At 40.3% G+C, this 16,934-nt stretch overlaps 1 protein-coding gene across 1 annotated transcript in view; it reads left to right on the forward strand.

Annotated features, from left to right (window-relative positions):
- The window catches only part of COL24A1 (collagen type XXIV alpha 1 chain), a 248,411-nt gene that overhangs the window by 21,410 nt on the left and 210,067 nt on the right, over window positions 1–16,934 (forward strand). Inside the window, exons 2-4 of the mRNA XM_077825362.1 lie at window positions 6,634–6,747; window positions 7,868–7,932; window positions 16,614–16,819. Of these exons, the coding sequence (XP_077681488.1) occupies window positions 6,634–6,747; window positions 7,868–7,932; window positions 16,614–16,819 (385 nt within the window). The remainder of the gene's footprint in view (window positions 1–6,633; window positions 6,748–7,867; window positions 7,933–16,613; window positions 16,820–16,934) is intronic.

A 16,934-nucleotide genomic window follows, 5' to 3' on the forward strand; every position in this document is an offset into this window, starting at 1 on the left:
CCAGAGAGATTGAAGTGTTCTCCGACTGGTTTATGAATGTTATAATTCTTGACATCTGATTTGTGTCCATTTATTCTTTTACGTAGAGACTGTCCAGTTTGCCCAATGTACATGGCAGAGGGGCATTGCTGGCATATGATGGCATATATCACATTGGTAGATGTGCAGGTGAACGAGCCTCTGATAGTGTGGCTGATGTTATTAGGCCCTATGATGGTGTCCCCTGAATAGATATGTGGGCACAGTTGGCAATGGGCTTTGTTGCAAGGATAGGTTCCTGGGTTAGTGGTTCTGTTGTGTGGTGTGTGGTTGCTGGTGAGTATTTGCTTCAGGTTGGGGGGCTGTCTGTAGGCAAGGACTGGCCTGTCTCCCAAGATTTGTGAGAGTGATGGGTCATCCTTCAGGATAGGTTGTAGATCCTTGATAATGCGTTGGAGAGGTTTTAGTTGGGGGCTGAAGGTGATGGCTAGTGGCGTTCTGTTATTTTCTTTGTTTGGCCTGTCCTGTAGTAGGTGACTTCTGGGTACTCTTCTGGCTCTGTCAATCTGTTTCTTCACGTCAGCAGGTGGGTATTGTAGTTGTAAGAATGCTTGATAGAGATCTTGTAGGTGTTTGTCTCTGTCTGAGGGGTTGGAGCAAATGTGGTTGTATCGTAGAGCATGGCTGTAGACAATGGATCGTGTGGTGTGGTCTGGGTGAAAGCTGGAGGCATGTAGGTAGGAATAGCGGTCAGTAGGTTTCCGGAATAGGGTGATGTTTATGTGACCATCGCTTATTAGCACTGTAGTGTCCAGGAAGTGGATCTCCTGTGTGGACTGGTCCAGGCTGAGGTTGATGGTGGGATGGAAATTGTTGAAATCGTGGTGGAATTCCTCAAGGGCTTCTTTTCCAGGGGTCCAGATGATGAAGATGTCATCAATGTAGCGCAAGTAGAGTAGGGGCATTAGGGGACGAGAGCTGAGGAAGCGTTGTTCTAAGTCGGCCATAAAAATATTGGCATACTGTGGGGCCATGCGGGTACCCATAGCAGTGCTGCTGATTTGAAGGTATACATTGTCCCCAAATGTGAAATAGTTATGGGTGAGGACAAAGTCACAAAGTTCAGCCACCAGGTTTGCCGTGACATTATCGGGGATAGTGTTCCTGACAGCTTGTAGTCCATCTTTGTGTGGAATGTTGGTGTCGAGGGCTTCTACATCCATAGTGGCCAGGATGGTGTTTTCAGGAAGATCGCCGATGGATTGTAGTTTCCTCAGGAAGTCAGTGGTGTCTCGAAGATAGCTGGGAGTGCTGGTAGCATAGGGCCTGAGGAGGGAGTCTACATAGCCAGACAATCCTGCTGTCAGGGTGCCAATGCCTGAGATGATGGGGCACCCAAGATTTCCAAGGTTATTGGATCTTGGGTAGTAGATAGAATCCCCCTATTTGGGGTTCCAGGGGTGTGTCTGTGCCGATTTGTTCTTGTGCTTTTTCAGGGAGTTTCTTGAGCAAATGCTGTAGTTTCTTTTGGTAACCCTCAGTGGGATCAGAGGGTAATGGCTTGTAGAAAGTGGTGTTGGAGAGTTGCCGAGTTTGGAAACTCAAGATGATGGAAACTTACTTCTAGATGAAGGCAGCTCATAGCATCAGACTGATATGGAAGTGGAACAAATTTATTCACCTTCAGAGACACATGCAGAAATTGAAGTAAATTAAGTAGAAGGAAGAAAGGATGAGGAACTTACAAACAAGTTACAGTATGGGGACCCAGCTTCATGGCCCAGATGTGATGACAGTGTGCAGGAAATTCTCGTGGAACATGGACCTAACAAGTTAATGAATTTCCCTTCCCTAAGGATGGAAATAAAAGAAAATTCTCTGCTCAGCATTACAAGAGGAAACTCATTAATGGGGAAGAAATTCATCGAAACTGGTTACAATATTCAGTGTTGAAGGACTCTGTGTTTTGCTTTTGCTGCAAGTTGTTTAGAAATCAAGCAGTTGGTACATCACTTACTGAAAATGGTTCAAAGGACTGGAAAAACATATCTTCAATTCTCTTTTCACATGAAAGAAGTACAGAACATTTGGAATGTTTTCAAAATTGGAAAGAACTTGAATTACGATTGAAAAAAGGAAAAACTATCAATGAAGAAAATTTACATGTGACCAAGGAAAAAGAAGAAATTTTGGCAACAAATATTAGAGCGTCTGATTGCTTTAGTGAGAATTCTTGGTGGGCAAAATTTGGCATTCCATGGCTGTGGTAGAAATGAAAAATTATACAGGCCAGGTAATGGAAACTTTTTAAAATTTGTTGACTATCTAGCTTTGTTTGATCCATTCATGAAGGAGCATCTACGTAAAATAACTGATCATGAAACACAGGTTCATTACTTAGAAAAAAATATGCAGAATGAACTGATTCAAATCCTAGAAAATGTCATTAAAAAGAAAACAGTAGAAGCTGCCCATTCTGCAAAATACTTTTCAATAACAGTGGACTGTACTCCAGATGTGAGTCATGTTGAACAAATGATGAAGATCATTCATTTTGTGGCTATAGAAAAGTCTGCAGATGAAGATAATGTTGAAGTGCTCATAAAGGAACATTTTTTGAGTTTCGTACCACTGAAGGAGACGACTGGAGTATTTATGACTGAAAATATTCTACAAGAACTTGAAACAATGTCATTATCTGTTGAAAACTTACGTGGCTGGCTATGATAATGGGAGTAATATGAAGGGTAAAGACAATGGTGTGCAAAGGAGAATGATGGAAATCAATCCTAGGGCCTTTTTCATTCCTTGTAGTGCACATTCTCTGAATTTGGTTGTCAGCGACGCTGCTAGATGCTGTTTGGAGGCAAGCAGTTTCTTTGACTTGGTGCAACGTGTTTATGTGTTTTTCTCAGGCTCAACACGCCGTTGGGAGATTCTGACTCGCCATGTGAATTCTCTAACTGTGAAACTACTTAGTCAGACAAGATGGGAGAGTCGTACTGATGCTTTGAAGCTTCTTCCCTATGAACTTGGAAACATTTATGATGCCCTAACTGAAATTTCTGATGATACTACCTTTACTGGATCATCTGGCAATACGGCACGTTCAGATGCAGAAGCTCTTGCAAATGGCCTTTCCAAGTTCAAATTTGTGACTTCACTCATTTTGTGGTATGATATCCTTTTTAAGATTAACCTTGCTAGTAAGCAGCTTCAGGAAAAGAACTTGAACATACATTCTGCTATTCGAAAACTGCAGCAAACTAAAAATATTCTGGAGGAATTCAGAAGTGATGAAGGGTTTGAAAGAACACTGATAGATTCTCTCGAGCTCGCTGAAGAAATAGACTTTCTGACAGAATTTGAATCAGAGCCAGTTCGCATTCGGCAAAAGAAACAGCAGTTTTTGTATGAAAGATGAGACACACCCATTCAGAACCCAAAACAAAGGTTCAAAGTGAATTTCTACTTCGCAGTCCTTGATACTGCTATTCACTCGGTTGACAAAAGATTTCAGCAGATGCAGCAGCTAGAGTCAGTATTTGGCTTTCTATATGATATCCACAGCTTGCAAAAGAAAACAGCAAAACAGATAAGAGAATTTTGTATGAAACTGGAGTCAGCATTGACTCATGAAAATTCAAAAGACATTGATGCTACAGATTTGTGTAGTGAGCTTCAGGCTTTTTCAAGACGACTTAAGAAACATTCCACTCCTGAAGAAGTACTGAAGTTTGTTTGTGAAAATAAACTCAGTTTTCCAAACATTTTTATAGCTCTATGCATTCTTTTAACTTTGCCAGTTTCCGTAGCTAGTGGGGAACGTAGCTTCTCAAAGTTAAAATTGATAAAAACATATCTGCATTCAACAATGGTGCAAGAGAGACTTGTTGGACTTGCCACAATGTCAATACAGCATGAAATACCTGGGAAATTGGATCTAAAAGAACTAGTGACTGAATTTTCAAAACTTAAAGCAAGAAAAGTCATGTTTTAAGAGCACAGAGTGTTTTTTATTTGGCGTGTTTTGTAAACATAGGTTAAAGTTCATTGAAGAGTTTTCTTATTTCTTTCTATATTGGATGTGGCGATAATGGCAGTTAAAGCAGGATAGCATAATGTACGATTTTGGATTTGTAATAATAAAAATTATAATTAACATTTGAATGCATTTTTATTTGAAATCAGACTGAAATATCATCTAGCTGTTGTGTACAAATCTATTCTGAAAATTTCATGTCTCTGTTGTATCTGATCTCAGAAACATTGGTTGGACAGACGGATGGATGGGCAAACCAAATAATTAAGCCTCTGTTTAAAAAAAAAATCGCTTAAAAAACATTAAAAGGAAAAAAGCGGGAAAATGTTTCCCAGTTTACCAAAAACCTCAGCCTAGATCTGCCCTGGGGGTTTGGGGTGGGGGCGCTGATTGCATGGTTCGCCTAGGGCACCAGTTGCTGGCAGCTAGTGTAGGGCTGCCCCTGCCTGTTAATGAAATTTTTGGGATTATTTTGTTTGTTTTTGTTCATTTGGGAGTCAATTTGGTGCTTATGAAAGTCACTAATAACAATGGGTTGAGGTTGAGCCATGCACACTGTGGCAGGTACAATACACGCTTCCATATATAAGTATGATTGTTACAGCAGCTAAAATCTGACCTTCAATATCTTTCTTGCTCTAGCTTTGAGCATCTCACTGATGAAGTCACACAGTGCAAGTTGTATGATATGTGTGAATGGGGATTAGTATGTGCTCACATTTACTTGTGACATTACATTAGGATTTGGATTCATGTCTCCAGAAATGAAAGCCTAAAATGCAAACCCATTGCATCACCTGGGTTTCAGATGTCAGCCAATGGTTTTTGCTGGTGAATGACTCCTAAAAATGCTTGTAAAAGGCATTTCTTGCTGTAAAGGCAAGAAGAACTGCAGCAATTCCATCAGCCATGAAAGAAAGAAGGAAAAGCAGAGCCAAAAAATTGAGTAGCTATTTTAAAATATAAATGTGTACTGCATGGGTGTGTAAAGAAATAGATAAAGATATATGCACTTTGACTCACACTTATAGGGTGGGATTTTGAATGTTGACCTTATTCTGCTGCCATTTAAATCAGTGGTAAAATTTCCAGTGATTTCAGTGAAAGCAGTTAGATCAACAATGAACACCTTTGAAAATCTCACCTATTATATATGCATCTCTCTTTAAAAAAACTGCATGTATTTATACTTTTAGTTATAGGCAGCAATTAAGGGTACAAACCTGTGGTTACCCAGATTTCTTGTCTATGAACTCTTTTCCATGGCGTAGGTGCCTAAATGTAGGTACCTACAGTAAATCCATATAAAGATACCTAAATAAGATCCTGACTTCCTTTGAAAATAAGGCCACTTATCTAGTTTGACAATTTGGGGCTAACCTTCTTAAGAACTCTGTGCAAGCCTTATACAGTGAAAACTTTCCTTTGATTTGTGACAGATTGCATCATGATGGCATATCCTAGCAGTGTAGCTATACCTAGTTTCATTTTGTAAATAATGCTATCTTTTCCTAAGCATCTGAAATATTATACAGTTGATAGAATATTTAGCCTAATATATCAGTAATGGTAGAGAGGGTGGTTCCTGTGTGATGTCAGTGTCACTTGCTCAGTCAGCCAAAAAAGAACAACAAAGATGTTACCACTTGGAGTATTTTTTAAAGACTTTTAAAGACAAAACACCTTTGACGAATTCTACTTGTTGGGTCTATAAAACGCCCTCCTGCCTCATAGCATCTACCACAGGTGTTTGTCTTCAGAACATCAGTTGCCAGGGGACTCAGACAGAGTGGTTTCAGCTGCAGTGAAAATTTGTGTCTTCAGGAAGGACTATATTAGAAGAATGAGCTCTTGAGAATCACTGCTGTGTGGATATGGGCAGAGCTGATAGTGGGATAATGTGAACAAAATTTGTCTGAATAAAGCTATTTATTGGTGAATGCTTGCTGCAAGTATCCCGTTTGCTGGAAGGGACACTGGAGTTTTCAAAATCAGAGTCTTCTCTTCCACTAGTATTAGTTAGGAGCAACTCCTTTTAAGCCAATGGATTTACATCACTATAAACCTGTATAAGTGAGAGAATTAGTCTGCTATATTTAAATAAAACATTGGCTTTACCTCCGTTACTAGTAGTATGTCAGTCATCTAACTTACTTTTCACTTTGTATTTGTTTTCTTGTTTCATGTCACTCACAGTTTGGACAATAGAAATAGTCTTTTTCACTTCGATTCTCCTTCGCTAGCATGTTGCTAATGTATTTGAATTACAAACATTCTAAAGGAATGTTTAAATCCAAACAAGATACTGTTTACACGGGAATTTTTACAAAATCCTAGAACCATTTCTCCTCAACTCTTGTAAAAACTTTTATTTGTACAAATTTTGGGCCTAAGGTGACCCTTTAATGAACGCTGAGAGGAAGAAGGCCTTTTGTTTGAACTTTAGCCATAGGCAGCCTGTTTGCAGGTGCTGTTTGAATGGGTTGTTTATCCTGTACTTGACCTTGACTTACATAACTTGAGCAATAGTCTGATGAAATTGAGTTCCATTGAACTACAGGTGTTTAGTTAAGACTTGTAGCTCTAAAATGTTTTTTTCCCCTTGAATTCAGCTGCTACAGCGATATAGAGCCTCATCCTGCAAACACATACTATTGGATCTAGTGTTTACTACCATGAGTAGTCCCATTGAAGCCAATGTGGCTATTCGCAGTGGTAACCATGTGGTAGTAAATGTTTGCAGAATTGGGTCCATATATCCAATAATGTGAAATGTTTGAATAACTGATATTCTCTGGTAGGGACGATTCTTATTTAATACTATATAAATAAGAGCTGCCACTGTTGTTAAATTATTTCTAAGTCTGGTTCTTTCACTTTGGAATATCCACAAAAATTAGCAGGATTTAAGAAAGAAATGTAATGCAATAAAATCAAGAGTAAAAATTAACAGAAATTGTAAAATGTCATTGTCACAGTTGATTTTCCTTCTGTATTACACAGATTCAGTGTTAATGGATTCTTGTTAAAAAACCTAGACTCATTATCTTGATCTATTTTCGTTGCTATCTATGCTCATGGGTCACCTGCGAATACAGGAGTGTCCCTCTGAGCATGGAGTTTTATTCCAAAGATGTTCTGTGATTTTTATACCCCTAGGAGAGCATGATACACTGCTTCCTGGGAAACACTAGCAGTTATAACTGGGATCTTGGTCACGCAAAAGTAGAAAAGAAGAAAGTACAAGACTTACAAAATTATTAGTTACTACATACCATTTTCATTTCTGGATAAACTGATAGAATATGTGATAAAATTGGTAATGGGTACAGTGCACAATAATCATTTACTACATACCATTTTCATTTCTGGATAAACTGATAGAATATGTGATAAAATTGGTAATGGGTACAATGCACAATGATCATCGTGTGTAACAAATTGTCATGTCTTATATTTTCATTACAATAGTATTTTTCTAGAAAGTAGTTTAATATATAACAGCCTCTAAATATGAAACAGATACAACAAAATAAAATAATTTCAAAATGAATATAGTTGTCTTGTGAATAGGAATCAATGTAGAATGTATCTACTGGGTATGTGTTGGTTGAAACATGAGGACATATATTATCCTTGAGCCTTGCGTGAAACTTCCTATTAGCATCAGTGGAAAGTTCTACAATCTGAGGGTACTGTGTCTCTGATCCATAACTAAGTGAAGTCACTAAGAGTCTTTTCGCTGACTTCAACTGGCTTTGATTCAGACCTTCTAAATCCCAGGGAGTTTTAAACTGTTGATTGGTTAAGATTTTTTCCACATTTTAAAATTCTTTTTTCTTTTAGGAAAACCCTCCTCCTTTTTCTTGCGATATGCGTAGCTGTGGGTGCCGCACAAATGCCAGCACAAGGTGAGAGGACTTCCTTATAACAGAGTATTTGAATAATCTGCCACTAGAGGAAAAAAAGTAAATGGCTTCTGGTAGTAATGACCTTAAATTCAGCTGTTCAGAAGTTACTAATCCAAATGTCAGATAGAGTACAATGAGATCATAAGTTCAAATTAACCATTTGGAAAAGATGACCTTTTGAATATAACTCAGATTTTCTGTCTATGAAATTGCTTACATATTTAACCAAAGTCTTTATAAAAGAGAAGTCTTGTACAGTGAAAAGGCTTTGATTGTGTCGTCATTGTAAGTGGGTGTTCTTGGGGGTGGTGAACTGTGGCTGAGTTACCTTTGCACTTCTTAAGACTTTGCAAGCAAACAAGGGCCTGTAATAAGTGCTTAGTCTAGATGGGCATTATTAGGCAAAAAGTGAAATTTGCATGTTAGCTTATTTTTGTATTCAAATACAGATGTTGGTTAGGAAATAGGGTGGTGTTTTGTTTTTGTCTGCTTGGTATCCTGGCACTGCCAGATGTGAAGGGTTACGTCAGAGACAGCTGAAGAACATGCATCCTAAATTGATGAAAGTTAATGTGTCAGGATGGTAATTTTTGGCTGCCAGTAATGGGTCATGGATAGCATTGAGTGCCTGTCATGTAAATTGCCCTTCACTGTCTAAGTGGCACACAAAATGACTTCACCTTTGAAATAAATGTTCACTTTTGGCTGGTGACTAGACTCACCACAAAGAGAACCAAACCAAACAACTGGAATATGTTTTAAAGAAAAGGACTGATTCCTGATTATATTGTGCTTGAGTCTGTGGTGATGAATCAGCAGCTGAGTACCCTCCTCCTCACGTATCACTTTGCATTGTTACCTGTCAGTTGCAATATTTTTCTGTTCTTGTTTTCTTCTTAGTCTTGTGGTTTTTGTTCCAGTATGTTGCTTCTTTTCCTTTCTTGCTCTTAATTTTTTCCTCCACTACTTGTTTATGTCTCCCCTGCTCTCTCCATCTGCCTTGGCAAGGCTGTCTCCCTATTCTCCCATTCAGAGCATGCTATATGCTGCCTGGGATGTTGCTATTTTCCTAGTGCCACTCTCATTGAGCCAAGTTCTGCAATGGAAGAGAAAGAAAGTTTGGCCTTGCAGGCTGAGCCTACAGCCGTATATGTACATGGACTGCTCCCATGGCCAGCTACATTAGGGGCCACCACAGGAACAGGGTAGGAAGGTGGGTGGATTTAAGGAGTCAGCTTCCACTTTTCCTGAAGCAGCAGAAATGGTAAGAGATACCAGTGATGGGCTTGACATTATGGAGTGATGGTAGCTGCTATATAGTTAAGGATGAAGCTAACTTCCCATTATATATCCAGTTTTCAACCAACCACTCCAAACTTCTCCAAAAGATAACAAGTTCCCCCAAAATTTCACATGCCACATGTCATCCCCAGGAGGAAATTTTCTGGGAAGATTGGCAAAATATCAGAAAAGGAGTTTTAAAGTTACAGGATTAGATCCTCAGCTATAGCAGAACCGCGCTCCTACCATTAGGAGGTGCAAATGTGCCCTCTGCTGTCCTTCAGTTCGGGAGGCACAGGGTTGGTCTTCTGCATAAAATAGAAAAGTGTCATGACTGCTGTGTTTCCTATAAGCAGTCTGATGCCCTGAGTGGCTGCTCTATCAGCTGGGGCTTGTTAGGTAAAGGAATGCCCTGTCTATGCTCCTTGTACCAGGAGGGGACTTGTGTAGAAGCTACTATTGCAGCTCTACATTACCCAGAAATTCCACAATGAAGGGGAAATCCTGCACTCGCTGCCTGAGGAGTTTTAGGGCTGCTTTGCCTGGGAAAGATTATTTTGTGGTTGGGAGTTGTCTGGTTCCCTTAACTGTTAATTTTTAAACTTTTCAACCTTTGGGCTAGGTCTTAAATCCATGCAGGAACTGAAGATGGTAGATACAGAGTGTGCTTCATGCTTAGCAGGTATCTCAGCAGGAGCATGTTACACCCTTGCTTTGTGGTCTGCCTATAAAACCCTAACTGGCCTTGTACCTGCATACTTCCCAGACTGCTTGTCTCTGTGCCACACTGCCACAGCTGAGATCGGTGTAAGCACTCAAGCTGACGCTCTTTGAGCATCAGGGAGGGAGTTTTTGGCAGGGCATTTTATCTTGCCGTTTATCCACTTCTGTAGCTGTCTCATCACAGTATTTGAGAACCTTTTGGCTTTGGAACTTGCTTCCCACTTGTTAATTCCTAGGGCACACTGAAAAGCTTACCTTCTAAAAGGGATTTGGGGAAGGGGATTTTGCTGAGGAGCTATCATTAGTTAGTTTTCACACCTTTACTTTGCTGTAAGTTCTATCTAATTACTGCTGTGTACAGTGGAGATTGCTGCAGGTTTTATGTTTATATTGGTGGGTTTAAAATGATTGCCAAGGATGCCTAGAGCTTAGGATGCACACCTCTTATTAGAAGTCTATGTAGATAAAATAAATATTCAGCAGCGGCAGCGTGATTTGGAATCATGTGATTTTCTACCCCAGCTGCATGCTCCCCGGTTAGAGGAAAAAGCAGATAAGAGGAGCCATTTCTGATGCATCAAGAAGAAAATGTTCTGTGTATTTCACATCCACATAAGCAAATGAACTTTCAAAGGTGTTTGTTTGCCCCTCTATGGACATGAACATAAAAATGGCCATACTGGGTCAGACCAAAGATCCATCTAGCCCAGTATCCTGTCTTCTGACAGTGGCCAATGCCAGGTGCCCCAGAGGGAAATGAACAGAACAGGTACACATCACGTGATCCATCCCCTGGCGCCCATTCCCAGTTCTGGCAAGCCGAGGCTGGGGACACCATTCTAATAGAATTAATTGTTAAGCGCACACTGCAAAGTGAAAAGAACCCCCCAAATTGCATTAAAAGATAGTGAAAGTTGTAACTTAACCCATCAAATATATGGAAGTTTGCAGAAAAACATCATTACTTGGGCACAAGAAGAACATTATTGTTCTTCTGCTGAAGTTTATTGTGACCTCTTACTCAGAGCCTAATCCTTAGTTCTGAAGCCCATTCTTCCCTTGGCTTAGGTAACAAATGTAACATTCTTCTTTTTGAATTTCTTGATGAAGTGAGCTGTAGCTCACGAAAGCTTATGCTCAAATAAATCTGTTAGTCTCTAAGGTGCCACAAGTACTCCTTTTCTTTTTATAACATGTTTCATGAAGAAATCTTGCTACAGCTGTCATTGCACTGTTGTAGACATTAGCCCCTTTGTAGCTGATATCAGTTCCATGTAACTCAATGGGAAATTTCCTTAAATGAAAATCCCCCCTAAAGCAGATGTCCTATGCAACACTTCAGTTTTATTTAAGTCCTATATTAAGGGCTTAATTGGGACCAAATTAATATGTAGGGCTGTGCGATGGCAGCCTGCACAAGCATGAATTTTGCCTACCATGTGATTCTTTGAGATAGTAATATAAAAGGCTATAAAAAGTAGTTATACATACAAAGCAACTGATTTATAAAAGTTTTCTGCTTTAAAGCGTATGTGGGTATTTTAAATAAGAAAAGGCATCAGGACATATTGAGATACCCATGCCTGCAAAATTTCAGTTCCTAAAAATCTCTCTTTAAGAAGTGGCTGAAATGTATGATAGATTGCAGAATGATGTGTGAGGAACCATATTGTGAAAGAGAAAATTGTTTAGATTTCTCAGAATCAAAAGAAATTCAAAGAAAGAAGCAGCAAAAAGACAGACAGGTCAAGCAGCCCATCCCTCTGTCGAACTACATAGCAGATCCAGAGACAGTACTAAGCTGTTCACAGAGTTATCTAGGGAGTTTGCCAAAGATTCAGATGCCACCCATTAAGAATATCTTGGTACTTGGTTTCTGACTGATATGTTGAAAGGAGAGGTTATATTGGTAGTTATTCTGCCAAACATTATGTTCCTGGGTGGAGAAATTAATATGCATTGCCTCCTCTCTTGTTCTTACAAGGCAGCTATGCACACATTGCTTGAGAAGCAATGCATTGTGTAAATGTCCTTGTCTGTATGGGGCCTAAGCCACAAGTCAGTCTGGGGAATTCTGCATGCACAGCCCACAGGTCTAATTGGTACTCACTGCTCTACTTATTCCGCTAGGTCTCAAGCATCAGTCAGAGGAGTGCTCCCCATGTTAACTAAAACCTGACGCAGCATAGGGAGTGTGTAGCAACTGGACTTGCACAGTGATGTTGAGCTGGCCAGTCACACTTACTCACTGCAGAGTTGACCAAACAGCTAGAAGGGTACATTCCTGCACCTTAGGAGGGCTGAAGTGGGAAGGACACCCCAAGTAGCTCATCCTCACAGCTGCCACGAGTGGCAAGGATAGCAAAAAGAGATAAGATAGGCACAGGTGTTGGAACTAAGGGTACTGGGGGTGCTGCCACACCCCCTGTCTTAAGGTGGTTTCATCATACCCAGGCTTTACAGTTTGGTTCAATGGCTCTGAGCACTCCCACTATACAAAATGTGCCAGCACTCCTGAAGATTGGATGGAAATGCAGAGCCATAAAACAATCAGGGTGCCGTATCCTGACAGTGCTACATAGTGATTGTTGCAGTGCATATGTCCCTGTTGCCACACAACACTACAGTTTCAGGCTCTTGTGCTGTCATTATTTGTGGCTGTTATGATTATATATCTGCTGGTGAACTGGGCATCCAGGTCACCTGGCTCCCAGTGTGGTGCCTAGAGCCGACTGAAAATTTTCTGGCAATGTATTTTTCAGTGGAAAATGTCTTTTTGATGGATGTTTCCATTTTGACACGTTAATATCCATTTTTGGCTATTTTTTGAGGTTTTAGTTGAAAAACACAAAAAACTTTAAATTTTGCAGTTTTCAGTGGGCAACAACTGGCAGGTGGGGGGAGCTGTTGGTTTTTCAGTGGTCTTCACTACTATTGGTGGATAGGGAAGAGACAGAGCCAAAGTTTATTCCACCCCTCCTCCCCCCATACTCCCAGTGATGGAACAACTGAATGAATTTTGCAGGGCATTAGGGGGAGAAGGAGAAAAAGCATCAGGCTGCAAAAGCTAAAACAAATAGTTTTAACAAGATGAGCCATAGCAATGTGTGTGACAAATATGCTCTTATTTATTGGGTAAAAGAGTAGGTGAAGACAGATGATGTGCAGACATACATAAGGGAAAACAACTGACCTTTAATGGGTATAGAAAAATAATGGCTTTCATAATGGGGAAAGAGTTCAGAGGATTACATGTTCCTAAAACCAATGATGAATTTTGAAAGCTAAAACCAAACTTAATGTATTCAAAAGGGACCACACACCTGACCAGAAATCAAATATCCAGAAACAGAGTTTGTAGCTGCATAGTAGGACATAGACAGTGCAAGTATAGAAGTATAGTTGGGGTGATTTGTTGCTACTTAATCTTTTGTGTCATTTTTTCATTCTGCATTTGCTTTGTGTTTAGCCCTCTCCCGAGCTGCTACTTGTTCGGAGGAAACTAGTATATTGCGGGTGTAAAAAGCATTTATCCTTTCTTTTTCATGAGGATCTTTGGTTCTTTTCCTTTTTCCATTATTCTTTTATGATGGAATTAGAGAGATTCTTTTTTCCATTCTTTGGAACAATAAAAACTAAATTTACCCTGCTTTTGTGTCTCAGCAAACTAAGAGAATAGCTTCTAAGAACTCTTGGGGCATCAGGTAATTTTCAAAATAAACAGAATGAGGAACCAAGAATTGAGCACAATTTCTCTAGGGGGTTGTTGGCACAGATACTAACATGACTTTCACTCCCACTCACGCTGACTTTAGAAAGTTTGTGTGCTGCAGATTTCAAGTGTCTCAGCAAACAGTCCGCCTTTTAGCTCACCTCTGCTGTGATATCCATGTTTACTCTTCTCACTTCCTTAAATGACAGCCAGATTCACCAGTGACATTTCCAGCCATACAGTTTATTGACAAAAATGCCATGAAATGAAAGTGAATATTAATTATTTTAGAAATCATAAGGATAAAAACACTGCAAGGTTACAGTACTCATGTTGATGGATAAGGATATTTAACTTGGAGTTTTGCAGTCACAGGATGCTTGCCATCTTAGACAGTTCTCCATTTAATGCACAAAATGACTGCTGCTCATTAACTTGTTTATTCATAATTTCTTTTAAAGCTCAGTAAACTGAAATCTTTGATTCATTCACCAAGTAGTCTTCCTATACTACCTCCCCTACAATGTATCACAACAACTATCGAGAAGGTTAACCTCTAGAGGTGGGAGTGCAGCTCAGAGTCCATGGCCCTTCAGTTCTTCACCTGCTAGGTTCCAGTTGTAGTGATGATTTTTGTGATTTGGGCACATGTACTGAACTGTTAAGACCACAAAACTCATTCCCAGAGGCCACTGAATAGCCATCATGAAGTAGTAAACTTTTGGTCATTGATCTGGGGATGAAAGGGTCTATATCCTATTACAAATCCTCTGAGCTATCTAGTCAACCATTATGGGCCAGATTCTGCCTGGTTCTTAGATGGGTGCACAATAGTGGGATGGGGGCAGCATAAGGAGCTGTGGTCCCCCTTCCAAAGCCCATGCAAGGGCCAGAAAGAATTGTAATCCCTGCACTCTGGACCTATTCCTTTGGTGGTGCACAGTACCCTAAAGAAGCCAGGGCCAGAGCTTCATTTTTCCCTCCCCAGGCCAAACACCACACGCACTGGCCAATGGAGGAGGCTGGCTGCATTGGAGGGAGTATACTGCACCCAACTAAGGAGTGTGGCAGCAGACAAGTAGCCTCTAAGCTCTGGGTGACAGTCTGGCTCTTTGAAGCACAATGCCTCCTAGTGTTCCCCTAGGGCAGTGCGGCACCTGACATCACTGCTGCCCCTTTCTCTGGGCTCAGTGTAACTGACACAATCAAGCTCTGTGATAATATTGTGCTGATGCATTTTTAAGAGGGAAACTCTTAGCTAGGTTATTGAGGGCCTTCTTCCTGTACTGTATTTCTAAAGGCAATAGGATTGTATTAAGTCCATCCATGTAATCTTTACATTTGAACTGCCTGACTTTGGGCAGTTTTGTTATTACTTCAGAGGGAGGTACAGTATTTTTAATGTACAATGATTTAAAAAAAAATTATTAATAGCCCAGTTTGTTTGAGCCATCTCTGATTTATCCTTCAACTCATAATCCTTCTGACAAAGTCCATGCTTACGCATGTCGTTTTGCAAACACAAACACAATCCATCACAAACGTAAGGTGTTTATAGAGTTTAAATGTGACATTTAGGCCCAGCCTGGAATTAGGGGGACACTGCCCCTGGGGGTAGCACCAAACCTTTTGTGGGGTGCAATTTGTTCCATCCTGTGCAGCCAACCACCTCAGCTGGCCAGTGCGTAGAGGGGACAGAGCCATGGCTGCTGCCTCCTTTGGGGTGTCATTTCCCCAGGGGAGCACCTGCACTCCCCAGAGCATAGAGGCTGTAATTTTACCTGGTCTTTGCTAGAGCAATGCAAATACTTCTTCCCCCTGTGCACACATGTCATGACTAAACAGAATCTAGCCTGTGGCAAATCATGATTTTTCATTACCACATGCATTAAATTTGGCAGTTGCATAGCAAGTATTTGCTATTAGTTTATGATGGATTAAAATACAGCCTGGATAAATTAATTACTTTGTGGCATCCTGAGAAATTGGCAGGTATCTATGATTTTCTCTGAAGATGTGCTTTTGCTTGCCCCTGTCTGTGCTGGCTACCTGCCAGTACAATCTTGGCACTACTGCAAACTTTCTAACAGGACTAGAACCACTGCAAGGTGTGTAATTAATTTTCAAGCTGTACAGTGCACTCAGGTTTATGCTTTTGGTTCCAATTTTTAAAACGCTTCCAAGGAAATCTTCAGCTTTTTTGTATTTTCTATAGAAGCTGAGCCAAGATGTGTCTATTCTTAACATTTGCTACTAATGTGTTCAGTAAACAGAGAGTGGGAGAGCTGGAAAAGGAAATCTAATATCCACTAAAAATTGTGAATATCCATTTGTTTCAATTACTGTCTTTTTATTTTATTTGTAGTTGTGCCTCCACTTCCTTAACCTTGGCAAAAATCCTTAGCCTCCATTGGCTGCTCCCAATTTCATTTAAACCACTTAATAGTTAAAAAGCCTCAGCTTTATTTGCATAATACAGACACAAATTACATAGCACAAAGTACCCTCTGCCAAAATACGATGGAAAATGCTAATCTCTCCCCAGTCAGGGGTAATAGCTTGGTCCAGCTATTTGGATACCAAACAAATTCAACTAGAGACAAATTCTCTCATCTCTATTAATTGATCAGAATATATCCACCCTCTGGGAGGAAATAGGCTTTTATTTCACACTCAGAGCCAAAACTACTTTGTACTGCAAGGATTCTTCTGAAGTGACCCACACAGTTGTAGCAGCAATCTCGTGAGTGCTATATGTTAATGTATTACAACATTTTTCTCTCTTCCACTAGAATGCAATCTTAGTTTAAATCATTTCTGTATAGCTGCAGCCTCTTGATTAACAGAAAGGATGGGGGCAGGATGGGGACTTTTTAGCCCAAGAGCCAAAAGATGGAGAGCACTGGCACTTTTGTCCTGCTGATTCCCCTCCCTTATCTGGCCTATTCCTCTTTTGTATGGTCAGACAGCTTCTCCACAGCTTACCTCATCTATGCTCTTTACGAGTAAACTCAGCAGAGGAAGAGGAATACAAACATGTTGTAATTAAGACACCACCTTTTGTTCCTCTGGGGAAATCTTCATTTTCCTCTTCCTCTGACTGTCCCGTGGCACAGATATCTGCAACTGATGGCTATCCCATTCGTTCGAAGCCAGACTCATTACTGCATGGTGGGTGGTGAATGGGGCACTGTCAAGGTTCCTCCCCCACTCTGAACTCTAGGGTACAGATGTGGGGACCTGCATGAAAAACCTCCTAAGCTTATCTTTACCAGCTTAGGTCAAA

Source organism: Eretmochelys imbricata, chromosome 8 (assembly GCF_965152235.1).
Source record: "Eretmochelys imbricata isolate rEreImb1 chromosome 8, rEreImb1.hap1, whole genome shotgun sequence".
Taxonomy (NCBI): Eukaryota; Metazoa; Chordata; order Testudines; family Cheloniidae; genus Eretmochelys; species Eretmochelys imbricata.